Genomic DNA, 16,483 nt, shown 5'->3' with positions numbered 1-16,483 from the left:
AACATTTATCTCAAATTAGTTTTTTTTTGTTTAACCTTTTAACGTAATTTTTCAAACATATTTTCGTAATTTTCATTTGAATTTCTGTCAAACACTCTTCATTTCCTCCCTGTATCTATATATATTAAATTCAATGTATGTATGTTTGTTTGTCCTTTATGGACTCCGAAACCGCTCGACAGATTGTAATGAAACTTTCAGGCATTATTAAGCATTATTCAAGGATGGTTTGTGTGAAGTTTGGTCAAGGAAAACACACTACTTATATAGTAGTATGTTTTCTGTGGTTTGGTGCAGATCCGTTAAAAGGGCTCCACCCCAGTAGCAGTGGTGGCAGAAGGGGGGGGGGCATGGGGGAGCTAAGCTCCCCCAGATATGAGGATTCACATTCTTATTGGTTAAGTTAGGAAAATTAATAAAAAAAATAATAGCAACCTCAAAGTTTGATATTTGTAAATAAAATTTATTATTTTTATGGTGTCTAGTAGTCTGGAAAAAACTGGCAAGGAGGGAATTAGTATTGAATTTCAAATCGGTCTGGAAAAGTCGGGATTTAGTCTTTATTTTGATATGAAAGTCGGGTATTTTCATGATTTTTCCGTGATCATCGCAAACGAATCCAGATGACGTTTCCGTGGCTGCGGGATTCAATGATGATGTCTACACGGCCGCGGGAAATGATCATAATTTTGCCGCGATCATCGCAGAGGACGCCGATTACGTTTTAATGGCCGCGGGAGTCAATGATGATGTCTACACGGCCGCGGGAAATGATCATAAATTTGCCGCGATCATCGCAGACGACACCGGTGACGTTTCCGTGGCCGCGAGAGTCAATGATAATGTCTACGCGGACGCGGGAAATGATCATAATTTTGCCACGATCGCGAACGGCGACGATGACGTTCGAGGCAGTTAATGATGATGTCTACTTGGTCGTAGAAGATTTTCATCATCCAAAAAATCCAAATTGGCTAGTTAGACAAGGCCCTTCAAGTATGTTCACCATGTTCACTGAATCCGTAATTCATTTAATGTTGATTCCCAGATAGCCTAAACGTCTTTGGAGCTGATATTTTTCACAAATTTTCGGGGGACCACCCCCGGTCCCCCTTCGCCCTGAAGGGTATTCCATACCCCCCAGACCCCCCGGCATCCAGACTTAGCCCCCCACATTTTGGGGTCTAGATCCGCCTATGCCCAGTGGCTCTGGAGTTTCCCATGTTAACCTTATGAGTACTCATATTTAAATGGAATTAAAGAATCTTAACAGCTGGTTCAACCAAAGACAAATAGGAAAAATTCTATTTGGCTATGGTTCAATGTTTAACGTTCAACCATGTTCAACTAAACAATTTGATTCTGTGATGTTCAATAGCATTAAAAAGTTAATAGATTTGCCAACAGGGTGCAGCACTATTATTCTTTTTAAATTTATGACAATAGCTAATTTGCAACCAAAAGGTGAGCGAGCGTAGCGAACGAACTTCAACCAGGACATGATTGAGCCTTACGAACGAGCTCATCTTGAAAATGAACGAGCATTTGACATCAAAACCACATTAGGACAGGACGACGTCTGTCGGGCCAGCTAGTGTTTAATACAAATGAAATATGTTACTGTATGAACAATACTGTATAGACACTAATTTAATAAACAGAACTCAAATATAGTGATTAAATTTAAGAGAGTCCATGCTTCTTTTAGTACAAATCATAACTTTGAGCAATGTTTAGCTTATAATGTTTTGATGCACGGTTTATAATGCACCGATTATCACGACAAAAATATATTTGCAAGCTTGCGATCATGGTTTAAAATTAAATATTACGAATCAACTAAAACTCGTAAACTTTAAACACTTGAGTTTTATATAAGGATTTTATATTCACTTTAAAAAGCGTAAGACCATAACCATCTTATTTTTTACTGTTGGACACCCGTTGCCGAATTCAAAATAAGTTCAAAGTCCAAACCACTGTTCAAGGTTCAAACTAAACTTTAATTTTGTGAATTGTGATTGCTGATTGGTAGGTGAATTATACAGACGATAGGATTAATACCAATACCTTTCTTTATAGCATCAGCTGATTACGTATTTTCTAGTCCTATGTGGTTATTTTTGTTTTGATTTTAGATTAAACTTAAACTAAAAATTTTGCTAGTTTGTTAAGTTTGAAGACCGATATCATAGATTGATAGTCATACATTATTATTATGGTTATTATTTCTTCAGGGCAGGGAGTAGCTGGCTGTCACTTTCGAACTTGTAAGTATTTATTATGCAGTGTAGTACCTCTGTGTATAGTCTGGTAACTTAGTACCTGTAGTACTTAAACAAACATAATTTTGTTTATCATAATGTTCTCAGTTGGCTACCTAAGCCTTTAATAAATGGGTTATTGTTATGTTTCTATTGGTGTTGCACGCTCTGAAGATGTTGCATTGCAACGAAACATGTAAGCTTTAAAAAATTTAAATTTGCCACAATTTGGACTAAGTTACTGACGCCTAAAAAGTCTTATCTTGTAACTTAATTGGGTTTATGTTGAGTGTTAACAATTACCGGTATTTGATACGTTCATTTTGCCACATCACATTCAAAGGTTTGGTCGTGACATGGTGTAATGTGTCCTGTTTGCTCTGCTGACAAGAGGTGTTGGCATTATTTGTGACATGTATAACAGCCAATGCCAAACCAAGAAGTGTGGTACAGTCACTGTCTGTTGGGTTAGAAGAGGGAGAAGGGTGTTAAATGGGAACTCAAGGTCATAATGCAGCATCTTTCCCTCCCCACAGTCAGGGTGCAGCTGTAGGAGCACAGATATGTGCAAAAGGTTTTTGTAAAATTAAGTATGTCTCAGTTAAGTATTTGAAATTAATATCTATTGATCAATAAACTGTGTATGTACGTCTCAACACAGGTTTTATAATCAAATTTTCTTCCCTTCCTCATGGCCACAGTTAAATTTCCCCATTGGCGTATAGGCCTGGCCTATGTCAAATTCTGTAAATATTACCTACGTAAATTTACCTACTTAGGTACCGGTACCTGTGGACAACGTTGATTACATTTGAACGAAAGCTTGTTTAAATAAACTTGATGACAAAGCAGATGCCCGGCCAGGCTGTGATGAAACAAAATAGAGTCTAAGGAAATTAGACCTTAATTTTAGATTGAACCAAGCAAAGGGCAGAACAAGTAAAAGATTGAACAAATGAAATATAGCCTAACTTGAAGCCTGAAGCCTAACCAAATGAAGTATAACTTCCTAAGTCCAACCAAAAATATTCGTAGAAGGTGATGAGAGGATATGGGAATATACAAATGAGGAACTATAGCTGCAGATGCTTGGTTTACTTACACTTTTAATTAGCCTACTTTAGACCTATCTCAATTTTTACAAAACTCAATAATTGAGAATAGGATTTAATGTTCGACAAACTGTTTGGGAAAGCCTGACGTTAATATCTAGGCTAAAGAAATCTTTCTAATCTGAATAAAAATATTACTTAAAGTAGAATACAGTAATTTGTCTCAAATATTCATAATTTAAGCTTGTCACCTAAACTTTCTTTAAAAGTAAAGTTTTATATCATCTATTTATTTAAAGATTGTGACCCTTTAAATGTTTCATGTCCAAAGCCGTGTTCACACCATAAGTCTTAAACACAAGTTTAGGCATTTGGTTGTACACTGTTAAACACAATAATTGATATATATACCTAATGAATTCAATTCAATTATTTAAGATGGGGACACCACTATAGTGCGTATTTTATAATCTAAGTCTCGCTTTAGCTATTGGAATCTGAAGTAAGCATGACAGCAGTGACGTTTCCGTACTGCGGGAAACGATAATATATCTCCACGCGAGGGATGATCAGATCTTTGCCGAGTCGCATGAGACGATGATAATGTCTAAACGACCGCGGGATATAATCATGATTTTACCGCGATCGCGCAGTATGATAATGAGATCTACCCAACAGCAAAGGATGATCAGAATATTGCCGCAATCACAGAAGACGACGATGATGTCTACACAACCGCGGGAAACAGTCAGAATTTTGCCGGAGACGATGATGATATCCACATACTGCGGGATTTTATTAAGATTTTGCCATAATCGCGGGAGACTATTAAGATGTCTTCACGACCTTGGGAGACTATTACGATATCTACAAGATCGCGGGAGTTACAATAATTAATTATGTCTACACGGCTGCGAGGGATGATCAGAACTTTACCACAATTGTGTAAGACTATGACAATTTCCACTCGACTACGGAAAAGATCAAAGTTTTGCCTAATTCGCGGAAGACGATGATGATCTCCAAATGACCGCGGGAGATGATTACCATTTGCCGCAATGGCGGGAGAGGATTACTATGCCACTCGACCGCAGGAGGCGATGATGCTTCACGGCTGTGAGGGATTATCAGAATTTTAAAGTGATCACACAAGACGATGATAATGTCCACACGACCCCGGGAAAAGATTAGAATTTTGCCTCAATCGCGGTAGACGGTGATGACCGCGGGATGTGTTCATATATTGCCGCGATCAAGGTAGACGATAATTATGTCCACATGTCTGCCGGAAATAGCCAGAATTTTTCCGCGATCACGGGAGACGGGCGATGTTGATGTATACAACCGCAGGAAATAATTAACATCTTGCTGCAATTGCGGGAGACGGTTTCGATGTCTACACAGCCGCGAGGGATTATTAGTTTACCGCAATCGTATGAAAATACAGCCACCATTTTTTTTTAATTTTCCATTTTTTTGGTGCCCCCCCAAAAAGCTAATTGCCTCACCGCCTAGGCACGTGCCTACCGTTCATATTTGGTAAATCAGCCCTGTTTATAACATCACTATATCACCCCTCCTACTTAACCAACTTTTCCGATTATGATGTCATTATATAAAGCTTATGACCTAGCATAGGGAGGAATTGTAATTAAAAAGGTATGTTCCTTTAGGGCTTCTCCCCCCTAGCCATTGAAGTTTACAGAAGGCACTTTCAAAGATCCAATATTGCTGAAAAACTATCTTATTAACGGGTTAAATGTGAATAAAATTATTGTAAATTAACAGTTGGTTACCTTTAAGTTAGGTGATTTTTTACCTCAGTCAGATTGTAAACAATAGACAAAACAGTTGATGAAAATTGATTTTATAAAGGCCACATTTACTCATAATTGTAACCTAAATGAGGTAGGTAAATCTTTTGGCCATAAGTCTACTTAAACAGCATAATTTGAATACCTATAGTATGTTAGTAGTTTATTTATTTAATAACTGTCTAAAACAAAAATTAGCGTATTAGCCTATATTTTTCATATCATGATATTTTTCGTTTTAAATATTTCCATCTAGGAAGTAATTTTTAAAATGAAAAAAAAGAGTAACTTATCACATTATTCGTTATGCAGGGTACAAGCTTAGAACCCTTTTAAAATGTGCAATTACCGCACAGTTCTTACTTGTCTTTCTTACAGTGATTGTTGATGTGACATAAATATGCTCTATAGTGTTCTGTGTATTAATTGTACTTGTTTGGCTTAAGAAGTTGGTATATACAAGAACAATAGAAATTCATAATTATATCTATTATTGAAATATCTATCATTGAACAAAGGTCATAGACAACCAAGAAATTAATGTTTTCTAGCTTACGTATTCCTATTAGTATATATAAATTCTCTTTACTTCTGGCACAAAACAAACAACAGGAATAAATATATTATGTTAATTAGCATTTTATATGGATTAATAAACTACCTAAGCATTATTCATTTACCTTTTTCTTCCTCCATTTTGTGGTGGTTAAATCTCGAAAAGGTTCTTTCACTTAACAAATTTGAACAGTTATCTCTAGTGAACAGCAGAGAACTATATCATACCACCAAGTTTAAATCTATTATCTATTGTGATAACCCCAAACTATTGTTATCACACCTTCATCTAAGTTGAATGAATCAACTTAAATTGATTCATAGGTTTACCTTGTTGTCATTTGCCAAAACATATTTTACCGATTAAAAATATATATGGGTTTTACCATTTTAACCTGATTTTATGCTATAGCAACTCAAAACAGTTAAATTGTTTTAAGTTATTTTTACTCTAGTAATGATTCTCTCTCTTAACATTAAAAATTCAATCTATTATGTCCTAATCTCTCATCTACACATACTGTATTCTAAAATGCTTTTTTTGTCGGCATGCCATAACTTCCTTAATTCTTCACCAATTTTCATAAATGAGGTATGATTTTAAAGCTTTTTTTAACCCACTACCTACGCTAGGGAAGTATACAAATCACTAATTTTTCAGTAGTTTTTCTCATAAAAACGATCTATTATATAATTTTGTAAGTAATTTAAACTTGAAATGTTTATTTACGTTATTCGATCAGCTGAAACATGTGAATTAAATTAATCAAAACAAACTAATATTTATTCTTAAATCCAAGTGTTTTGTTTTTACTTCATCCATGACGACTAACAAACTTAGTTTGTGCTTTCTACGATAAATAACCTGAAAGCACAAAAAATAGTCAAATAACACTTACTGTATAGTAATATATCTACTCACAAGACGTTGAATACATATAGAAGATGGTAATTGGTGATCGATTTCGATTGGACACTCCGATCATCATCAGACCCAATAGGTGAATCAATTATCTTATCTATTATCTATCTTACTAATATTATAAATCTGAAAGTTTGTGAGTTTGTGTGTGTGTTTGTGTGTGTGTGTGTGTTGCTCAATCACGCATAAACTACTGGACGGATTGGGCTGAAATTTGGCATGATGATAGCTCACATTCCCGATTAACATTAAAGCATATTCTTATCTCAAAAATCCTTTCGGGCTCCGCCCCAGTGGCTCTGTAGTTCTTCATGTTAACCTTATGATTTTTCATATTTAAAAGGAATTAATGAATCTTAACAGCTGTTTCAATTAAACAAGTTGGTTCTGTTCTATGATGTTCAATAGCATCAAAGTTACAAGGATTACCAACAGGGTGCAGCACTATTATTTGTTTTTTAATTTATGACAACAGCTAATTTCCAACCAAAAGGTGAGGGAGCGTAACGAACGAACTTCAACCTGGAGGGGAGTTAGCGTAGCGAACGAGCTAACCTGAAGGCAAGTGAGCGCAGCGAACGAGCTCCAACCTAAAGGTGAGTGAGCGTAGCGAACGAACTTCACCAGGACGCGAATGAGCCATGCGAATACTTATGAAGTTAAACTGGGCCCTGGGTACAGCTAGTTATCTATATTTGCCTATTGGTTCTGATGATGATTGGAGTGTCCAATCGAAATCGAGCACCAGTTACCATCTTTTATATGTATTTACCGTCCTGTGAATAAACAGTATAAGTGTAAATATATTATTATAAGTGTTATTTGACTTATTTTTTTGCTTTCAGGTAATTTAATAACACGTACGATGCTGATCAAGAAGTTACTTAATAAATAACCCTGAAGATGAAATAAGATTATAAGAATTAGAAGTAAGATTTTACTTTAAAGAAGTCTAAACAAGAACAACTCAAAAGTAAGTACCGCTTGGATTCCTTAGCTTTTAGCGAATTTCCCTATAGGGAAGTAGCTATTACCATAGGTAAGACATAGGCTCGGGAACGATTTACTTTTTCATTTTAATGTCCCCAGAGGCCAAAAACACCATTCAAATTTGTATTTATGTATATGAGTGAAAATTTAAAAACGTACGTTTTTAGGAAAAGCACTTTTAAAATTGTTTGTTCCGATTTTTGAAACTTTTTTTATTTTTTATTTCATTGACATTTGAAGTTTCATAAATTGTCCATGGTAAGGCAATATCTTTGTTGATTTTGTATTAATAGGGCATCTTTGATAGGAAAACACAAAATTTTGTCACGACCATCACGGACATGTAAAAAATAGTTAGTATTATTTGTATTACTATGTTTTGCTATAAATTAATTTACTATTATGGCCATTATACAATAAACAGCTCACTGAGCTTTTGGTATATTTGGTCTTTCTAGAAAAAATAAAAAAAACTAAAATAAAATTGAAAAAAAGCCAATAAAATCTTTGTAAAAAATAAAAAGTTTGTATAACTCCGAAAAAACTTATCTCAGACCCGAAAAATCGTTATGTTTTTATTGAGGTGTGCTTCTTTTGTGTATAAAACATTGAAATATGATGATATTTTAATTTTTGAAATTTTTATGATAGAAATCATAAACGTGATGGTCAGGGACAAGCGGTACGGTCGTGAATTGTCTGGAATAATCTAAATCTTTCTAAACAATCCTTCAATTATACTGTTAGTTATAATAAAATTATTTGTTTCAATTGAACTAAAATGTTCAATTTAAAATAATATTTAAGTTATTGTCACAACCAAACACAGTATAATCCATAAGGCTGGATTGGTCATGAAAAAACCTGCGATGGTCGTGAAACTTTGGTCGTGACATTACGTGTTATTTGGCTCTGTTCTGGCGGCAGCCCTGCACCTCATGTTAGAGGATACAAAGTGGACTTCTAGGTTAATGTAGCAATTGAAATATCATATCAACAAAAATTAACACCACGTCTACTTCATTAAATGACTACGTACGGTCATGGACACAGCAAAATTACAAAAAACACAAACTTACCTTTATTGATCTTGTAACTACTTCTTTCAACAGAAAACGACGGGCACAACAAACTTGACGTACCAAACTAGTCTCTAAAACAAACTGACGCAATCGACGGCAGGCTTGCCACTGTCGTGCTCCAAAGTTACAAATTTTTCCCAAATGGTCGTGACGCCAAATTGAGGGACAGACTTATTTTGTCATGGTAGTCAGTTTGCAATGACAATAAAATGATAATATGCTCCTTTTTTGTAAGTTTAATAACTATTGATGACATAAAAATATGGCTTTATATATTTCGGCATGAATAATTAGTCTAAAAACAGCGTGAAAGTTGGAAAATGTACCCTAGGGACACGTCTTGGTCGTGAGTTTTGAGACTTAAAAAATAGGAAAAAAATACCTAGAACCTATTTAAAACCTTATAAATGTGTGTAACATGTTTCCCCCGTCTTTTTTTTTTTTAGGGGAGAGGAGGGAAAATGCTTTTACGCACACAGGTACAGTTCGGTCAAAACTTCTGTGCGCGTGGACGGGTTGCTACTAGCCAAACTAAAAAATACGGGTACCGGCTATTATCAGTGCTAGGGGTAGTGGCGAGTGAGTAGCAAGACACAAATGTTTTCACAAAAGTACCCCCGCCAACCCCCTCGCCTAGACTCAACCAGATCTGGTCGCGCGCACAGAAACTTTGGCCAAACTGTAGCCAGCCTGTTGTGTGAGACTACTGAATCTATCACAGACTACTCACTAAAAAACCCCCTCTACTCTGTTGGACACAGACTTGGAATTGTTTGTCACATTACTTCAAGTCAGGCCAACATGTGACCTAAGCCCTCAGGGCTCGCAGGGGTTTTTGGCATTTTGATACTTCATGACCTACACCACATCCCGGTCAAGGTCAAGCTTCTTGGCGCGGAGAATACCCTGGATGTAATGTGACACACAGGTCCAATTGTCCTCACCCTCCATCATCATCGGTATGACCGTTTCCACTGACAACAGTCCTACTTACTAGTGAGCCTCCAGGCGGGGCCTTTCCCAACGCTGGCAGTGGAAAAAGGTATGTTCCACGTCATCGGGAATGCCTGGGCAGTATATACAATCAAAAGCCGTGACCCGTCTGAAATTGGGTGAGGTAGAAGTCCACCTCTCCGCACCACCGATTAACCCAAGGTTGTACTTGCTGTATCAGTCGCCTGGTCCAGTGTCCCCGAGTCTCCTGTTCCCAGCTCTCCTGCCACAGTTGGTAGGTGCGGGTGCGTTCCTCTGTTCGTGCCTGGTCCTAATAAATTGCCTTTCTCTCCGCTGCAAAAAGTTTGACGGGGATGACTCCAGCAACCACCAGGACGGCGGGTTCGGACACTGTTCGGTAGGCGGATGCAACTCTTAGTGCTGCCTGACGCTGCACTCGGGCGAGCCGCATCCTATATACCTCCTTACCACACCTCAGCACCGTACAAGAGTACGGACTGGACAGAAGACATTAACAGCCTTCTACGGCTGGACCGAGGCCCTCCGACATTGGCCATCAACCGGCTAAGAGAGGAGACCACCCTATAGTCCTTGTACGCCGTACGGAAAATCTGATCCCGCCAGCTAAGCTTGCTGTCCACCATAATCCCAAGGTACTTGGCAGAACGAACGGTCTGGACTTCGACGGCCCCTACCCTCAACGGCACGATGGTGTCAATCGGTTTTTTTGTTAATATCACGATCTCAGTTTTGCTCAAAGCAAGCGAGAGACCGTGGTCTGTCATCCATGCGTTTATAGTACGCATAACTCGGTTCAGCTTTAGCTGAGCCAGCTCAACGCTACGTGCAGCTATCAAAACTGCAACGTTGTCGGCGTACCCAACCAAAACAGTTTCCTCAGGCATTTCAGACCTCAGAAGGCTGTCATACGCAACATTCCAGAGGTCTGGGCCGAGTATGGAACCTTGGGCAGCACCGGAAGTGACACTCATCGTCCGTGGGCCCTCTGTAGTGTCATACATAAGGAGGCGGAACCGGAGATAATCCTCTATGATACGCATGAGGTATGCTGGGATGTGGAAGGTGTTCTCCAGAGCATCCAGCATATCGCACCACCTCGCGGAATTAAATGTGTTTTGCACATCGAGAGTTACGAGCAGCACAACCCTACGAGAGTAGTGGTTAAAATCCTCAGCTCTCATCACGGCTTGCTTCACCTCCTCAACAGCGTCAACCGTAGATCGCCCCATCCTGAATCCATACTGGCAAGGGGACAGGTCCCCCTCAGCGACCACGGCTGAATTCAGTCGGGAACGGATCAACTTCTCGAGGACTTTGCCAGCCGTATCCAACATACACACAGAGGTCTGTAAGAGGATGGCAGGTCTGGGTCTCCCTTCCCCTTCCCAACAAGCACAAGCCTAGCTGTTTTCCAGCACGAGGGGAAAACTCCTTCGACTAGGCAGGCGTTGTACATGCGCAAAAGGATCAAGGGGTTAGTAGTCAAAACCTTTTTGAGGACTTCGCCGGGTACCCCATCGGGTCCAGGAGCCTTATTGTTCTTCAGGGATAGGACGGCCGCCTCCACCTCTCCAAGACTGAAAAGTGGTACGTCATCCACCCTTCCAAAATCCTGCAGTGGGCGCAACGTGTGAGCCGGGAAAAGGGACTCGACTATCCTCTCCATAGTGGCCCCATCCATGACAGAAGGTGGAGAGTGGGTGCAAAGTTTCTTGGTTACAAGTTTGTAACCCAGGCCCCACGGATTGGAATCGATATCGTCCCTTAATGTCTCCCAGCAACTGCGTTTACTCCGGTTGATGGCTCGACGAAGAGACCTCCTAGCCACTCTGTAAGCATCCGAGTTACGACGTCTGTCTACAGGTTCTCTGGCCCTGGTAGCAAGTCTTCTGGCTCTCAATGCTGACCGACGCAATTCCGCAATCTCGGCAGTCCACCAGTACACAGGTCGCTTATTGTACCGGGATCTCCTGCGAGGCATAGACTCATAGCAAGCCAAGACGATCAGTCCCATCATGGATGTAACTAACGCCTCTGCGTGAACCACGCTAGTTGCGGGGGGAACCACTGGTGTCCCTCGTAAGATGGCTTCATTGAATTGTGCTACGTCCAATTTTTTAATATTCCATCGAACGGGCACTTGACGAAACGCGGCTACTTGTCTCTGATGACCATCCAGGACATCAAAAATAATGTACTGGTGGTCACTGCCTGTGTAATCCTCCAGGACTCTCCAGGCCCTGATCCTTGGCAAAAGGGATTCAGATGCAAGGGTTATGTCTGGGATCGTTCCCCGCATCCCAGGGCGCCGGAAAGTTGGCGTGTTTCCCTCGTTGACGACAACGAGTCCGGCTCTGGCAGCAAAGTCCAGAATGTACTTGCCCCGGGAATTGGTGAGGGTCATTCCCCACTCGACAGGCCTAGCTTAAAATCCCCACCCACGACGACGTCTCCTGTGGTATTGCGCACGCTCTCTTCCAGGCGGTCTATCTTCTCACGAAATTCACGGATGGCCTCGTTGGGAGTGAGGTAGACACTAAAGTAAGTGACATCCCGGCACCGAACCCAAACAAAACCTCGGCCCTTCGCGTGACCCCGTACTTGTACTTTCGCTGCATTACGCGCCAAGAATTTTTCACTCATATATATATATATATATATATATATATATATACATATATAATAATAATAAACATAACATTTCCCAATTTCTCTCTAAACTTTTTTAAAGAGCAAAAAGAAAAATCATTTGGTGTATCAACGTGTTTTTTACAGTTGTTAGTAAGGGAGAAAATTTAAAAAATTGTAAATTTTAAATTCCTATGTTATTCTTATGGAGAATATTGTAAAATGGTGAGGTTTGCTTGTCTATGGATATATTTTGACAAAACTTGGCAAATTTATTTACTTTATACTAATCTATAAACATTTTATTAAAAAACACACTTTATTAGTTTCCTTGAAGCAGCCTGGTTAGACTTAATCTTATTTTAATATATTTAATTGAAAATAAATTCAGACAAATGGAAATTCGCTTAGTCAGGTTCGCTGCGGCGGGGGTATTTTAGTTCTTTATTTACAACATAGCCTTAATTCATCACCTCTTATCTATTCTTTATCACACGTTTCAATGAATGGTTTGTTGAGTCAAATTTGTTACTGATAGGTAACGGTTTATATCGGTTTTGATTTGGTTCTTTACCAAGGGACGTAAAACACTGTGTTGTATCCATTAGAGTATTTTAACTCATTAAGCCCTTTGGGTACGTCTATTCATAAATCCATACTAAAAAGAACTCTATTATCATGTTGATGAGAAACCTAAGCAGGGTCCAAGATTGGTTGTAGCTCACTTGGGCACCTACACTATCAATGCAAAGATGGCTGACTCTGGTCAAACAGTGTTATTAGGCAATAGTACGTACTCCTTTCAAACTGACTAAGAAGGAATTACCTGTAAAAGTTACCTTTGCCATGACTTTAAATAATGTACAAGGACAGACGATTACCAAGGAAGGATTGTACGTACCAGACACAGTTTTTTACACATTCAGTTTTTTTTGGCTTTGTCAAGGGTTTGCTTTTTCAGTGAAAGCTATGTCTGTGTAAAAACAAAGCCATCAACACGACAATTGAATATGGTCATATTATTACTTCAAACACAGTGTTCAAAGATGTCCTGTAAACATGTAAAAACGTAAATATCTTAACATTATATTTTGAAAAGGTTAATTATCTAAAATGTAAACCCACATCTATTCCTGAAATAAGGGCCCATTCTTAAATCTACGATGCACTTACTACGCAGTATTAACTGTATGTTGTGTACCTACTTCAATAAGTGGGATTTGAGAAGGTTTCAGTGTGAATGCTTCGCACGGGTCGGCTAGTTTTATGATTTGAAATAGATACAAAAAATAGCTTATATAGCTTAATGGTTTTGGTATTGTATGTGAAATAATTTCTGTAATATAGTGATATTACAGAAATTTTTTCAAATACTATAAAATATACTTTAAAAAGTTGCTATGATAATGTACCAAAATTCAATATGTGAACTATAAATTTGCTTAGTGTGCAGTTTGTTATTGTAGAATATAGACCTACTTGAATGATGGGTTTAAAACTGAAACTTAAATAAACTCTTTTAAATCTTTTTACTTAAACACCAACTGTTGATTTTTAGCTGCTTGGAAAGGGTTTCAAAATATGTAACTTGAGCATTATTTTTTGATGATATGGAGGAGTTAAAGATTTTTTTTTATAAAAAAAGTAACAAAACCAAATCACCCGGAATTAAAAATAGTACCACATCCGTCACTTTAACATCAATAAGCTTAATTTTAGGAACAACAATAAGTTTAGAAACAATCATAAATGAGTTGTAGGATATGTAAGTTCAATACAGTCCATTTTTATTATATAGAATTTCAATATAAAATTGGGTCCTATTTTTTAAGGTTTTAAACACAATTTTTTATTAATTGTTTGTTCTTTTGTAGCCATGATAACATTTTTTCATTTTTAATATTTCATGAAGTCTCTCTTGTTTTTAATTGTGTATCAGGTTGTTTCCCCTAAAATTTTGCTTATTAATTTGTGTTAAATCACTGCGTAAAGTATGCCTATTAACGTTTGATAACCTATCCTTTTCATGGAGTTTATGATTGTGCTTGTAGTTTACTTTATCATCTTTATGTGGAAATCCCAGGTTTGCTCCTTTTAAAGGGTTTGCATTTATATCCGCCCTCTGATGCTTCTTCCTCTCACTATATTTATTGTTAGTGACTGTTTGCATTCGTTTACCAACACCTTTGCCCGATGACTTGATCTTCTTTTTCTTCTTCTTTGACTCCTCACTGCTCTCATCTTCATAATCTTCGTCACTTTCATCATAATCTTCATAGTCATCATTTCCATAGTCAGGATTACTTATGGTTTCACTATCTTCTGCTTCATCTTCATCAGAAACTTCAGATGTCCCACTGTGATGACTATCATCGCTGGACTTGCTGGTTTTAGAATCTTCACTTTCATCTTCGTATTCGCTACTCTCGTATTCCTCATCACCATCATTCTCGCTATCTTCAGTTCTGCTTGTATCGTTTTCAATATCTTCATCCCCAGCCGCCGTGTGATTTCTAAGGTGGTCTGGTGTTTCGGTCGTTGACATGTTCATTCTTGCGTAATGACGCTGCAATCTCGCCTGTTTAGCCTTTTGCTGCCGCCGCACTCGTCTTGCGTGAGTCAGCATTCTGAGTCTCTTACGCTCGAACCTTCTCAACCGCTGTTTTTTCTTCTTCGCTCGTTTCCTTTGCAACGTTTTGTTCACTCTTCGTTTGACTCGAGTCGCCCCATCACTTTCTTTTAATGTTGTTTTATACCTTTCTATTGGATCCTGTTGTAATTTGACTCTTTGATTTTCTTTAACTCTCTCAAGGGCATTGATCAATTCCTCCTTTTTTACTGTTAGCTGTGAAAGTGGTCTTAAAATGTTGTCTGCGAATTGCTGAATATCTGGCCAGTACTCTTCACTTGCAGTTAAATAGAATTGGGATATGATTTTGAAAAATTCAGGCGATTCTTCGTTCTGAAAAAAACCAGTAATGACCCTCTTTAAAATTGGGTGTATTTGGTTTTGTTAATTGTGTGATAATACATAGAAGTATAAATATACATAACCAAAACAACAGGTATTAAAACAACAGGCTGATATAAAAAACTTATTTATTTCAGTTCATTATTAATTGTACAAGTACAAGTTTTAATCAGCTAATAACGAAAGTGGTTTAGGTCAGAAAACATTATCCATGGAGTAATATGTCCTTGTAAGTCATTATTTTATTTACAGTATCAGAATTGTGTAGTGCCCTTTTAAAGAAGCAATCTTCATATTTTAATTATGCTATTATCATTAATGGATTAATTGAATTTTAATTGAAAGACTTAGACTAGGGGTTGATTTCTTATTTAAAACTTTACAGTAGTGTTTAATAGATCAGCTAAACATACTACTGATATACTAGCATACAACTAATACTAAATAAACACATACAACTTTCTTTTATGAAATAAACTGTCAATATTGTTGTTTATGATTTACAAAATGAGTTTATTAAAATTGATTGAACATTTTTAGTTATGTGATGGTATTATTTGTCAGGCCTAACTCCCATTAACTTCCCTAATAAAACTAGTATATTTATTCCTTCTTTTCCACTTTTACATTTCCTTTCTTTGTATCTTTCTTCCTTTTCTCTGAATGGGACTCATTTGCAGTAAACTCCTGTGGTTTTCCAGACCCTTTCTTGTTTAAACCCTCACTGTTTCCTTTCTTCGTCTCTTTACTTCCCTCTCCATCACCTTCATCATTATCCTTCACTTCACCAGATTCTTTAGTGTCCCCATAAATTTGTTCGTCATAGTAGGCATCGGAGTCTTCTGATTCAGATTCAGGATAATCATCGTATCTCTCTTTCATCCTTTCCTCATATATGGCATCACTGTCTATTTCACTTGTGTCATAGATTGAGTCGTACAAAGATTCATTCAACTGGCTGCTCTGTGGTTCATAGTAAATGCCGTAGTAATCTGTTATAGTCTTGTTGTATGGTCCTGTTCCTAGTTTCTTATGTCTTAATCTACGTTTCTCCTTTAGTTTCTTGTCATGCAGTCTCTTCCTTCGCTCCTTTTTCTCTTTCTGCCGCCGGATGTGCTTTATCTGCCTTGGAGACAGTTCTTTTTGTTTCTTCTTTTTGCGTTTTTTCTTTTCAATTTTCTGTTTCTGTTTCAGTTTACTCATTTTTGGAGAACGTTTTTCTCTTTTTTC

General features: G+C 37.8%; 1 protein-coding gene across 1 annotated transcript in view; it reads right to left on the bottom strand.

The window, feature by feature from the left end:
- Positions 1-16,456, bottom strand: part of LOC129000472 (uncharacterized) — a 44,669-nt gene extending 28,213 nt beyond the window's left edge. Inside the window, exons 1-2 of the mRNA XM_054427435.1 lie at positions 15,881-16,456; positions 14,339-15,244 (exon numbers count right to left, since the gene is read on the bottom strand). Of these exons, the coding sequence (XP_054283410.1) occupies positions 14,339-15,244; positions 15,881-16,456 (1,482 nt within the window). The remainder of the gene's footprint in view (positions 1-14,338; positions 15,245-15,880) is intronic.
- Positions 16,457-16,483: the final 27 nt, after the last annotated feature.

This window comes from Macrosteles quadrilineatus, unplaced genomic scaffold (assembly GCF_028750875.1).
Source record: "Macrosteles quadrilineatus isolate MER2022 unplaced genomic scaffold, UCM_ALF_1.0 Scaffold_8__2_contigs__length_117827958, whole genome shotgun sequence".
Taxonomy (NCBI): Eukaryota; Metazoa; Arthropoda; class Insecta; order Hemiptera; family Cicadellidae; genus Macrosteles; species Macrosteles quadrilineatus.
Note: the sequence above shows the minus strand (reverse complement) of the source record. Positions and strands in the feature narration are given on the sequence as shown.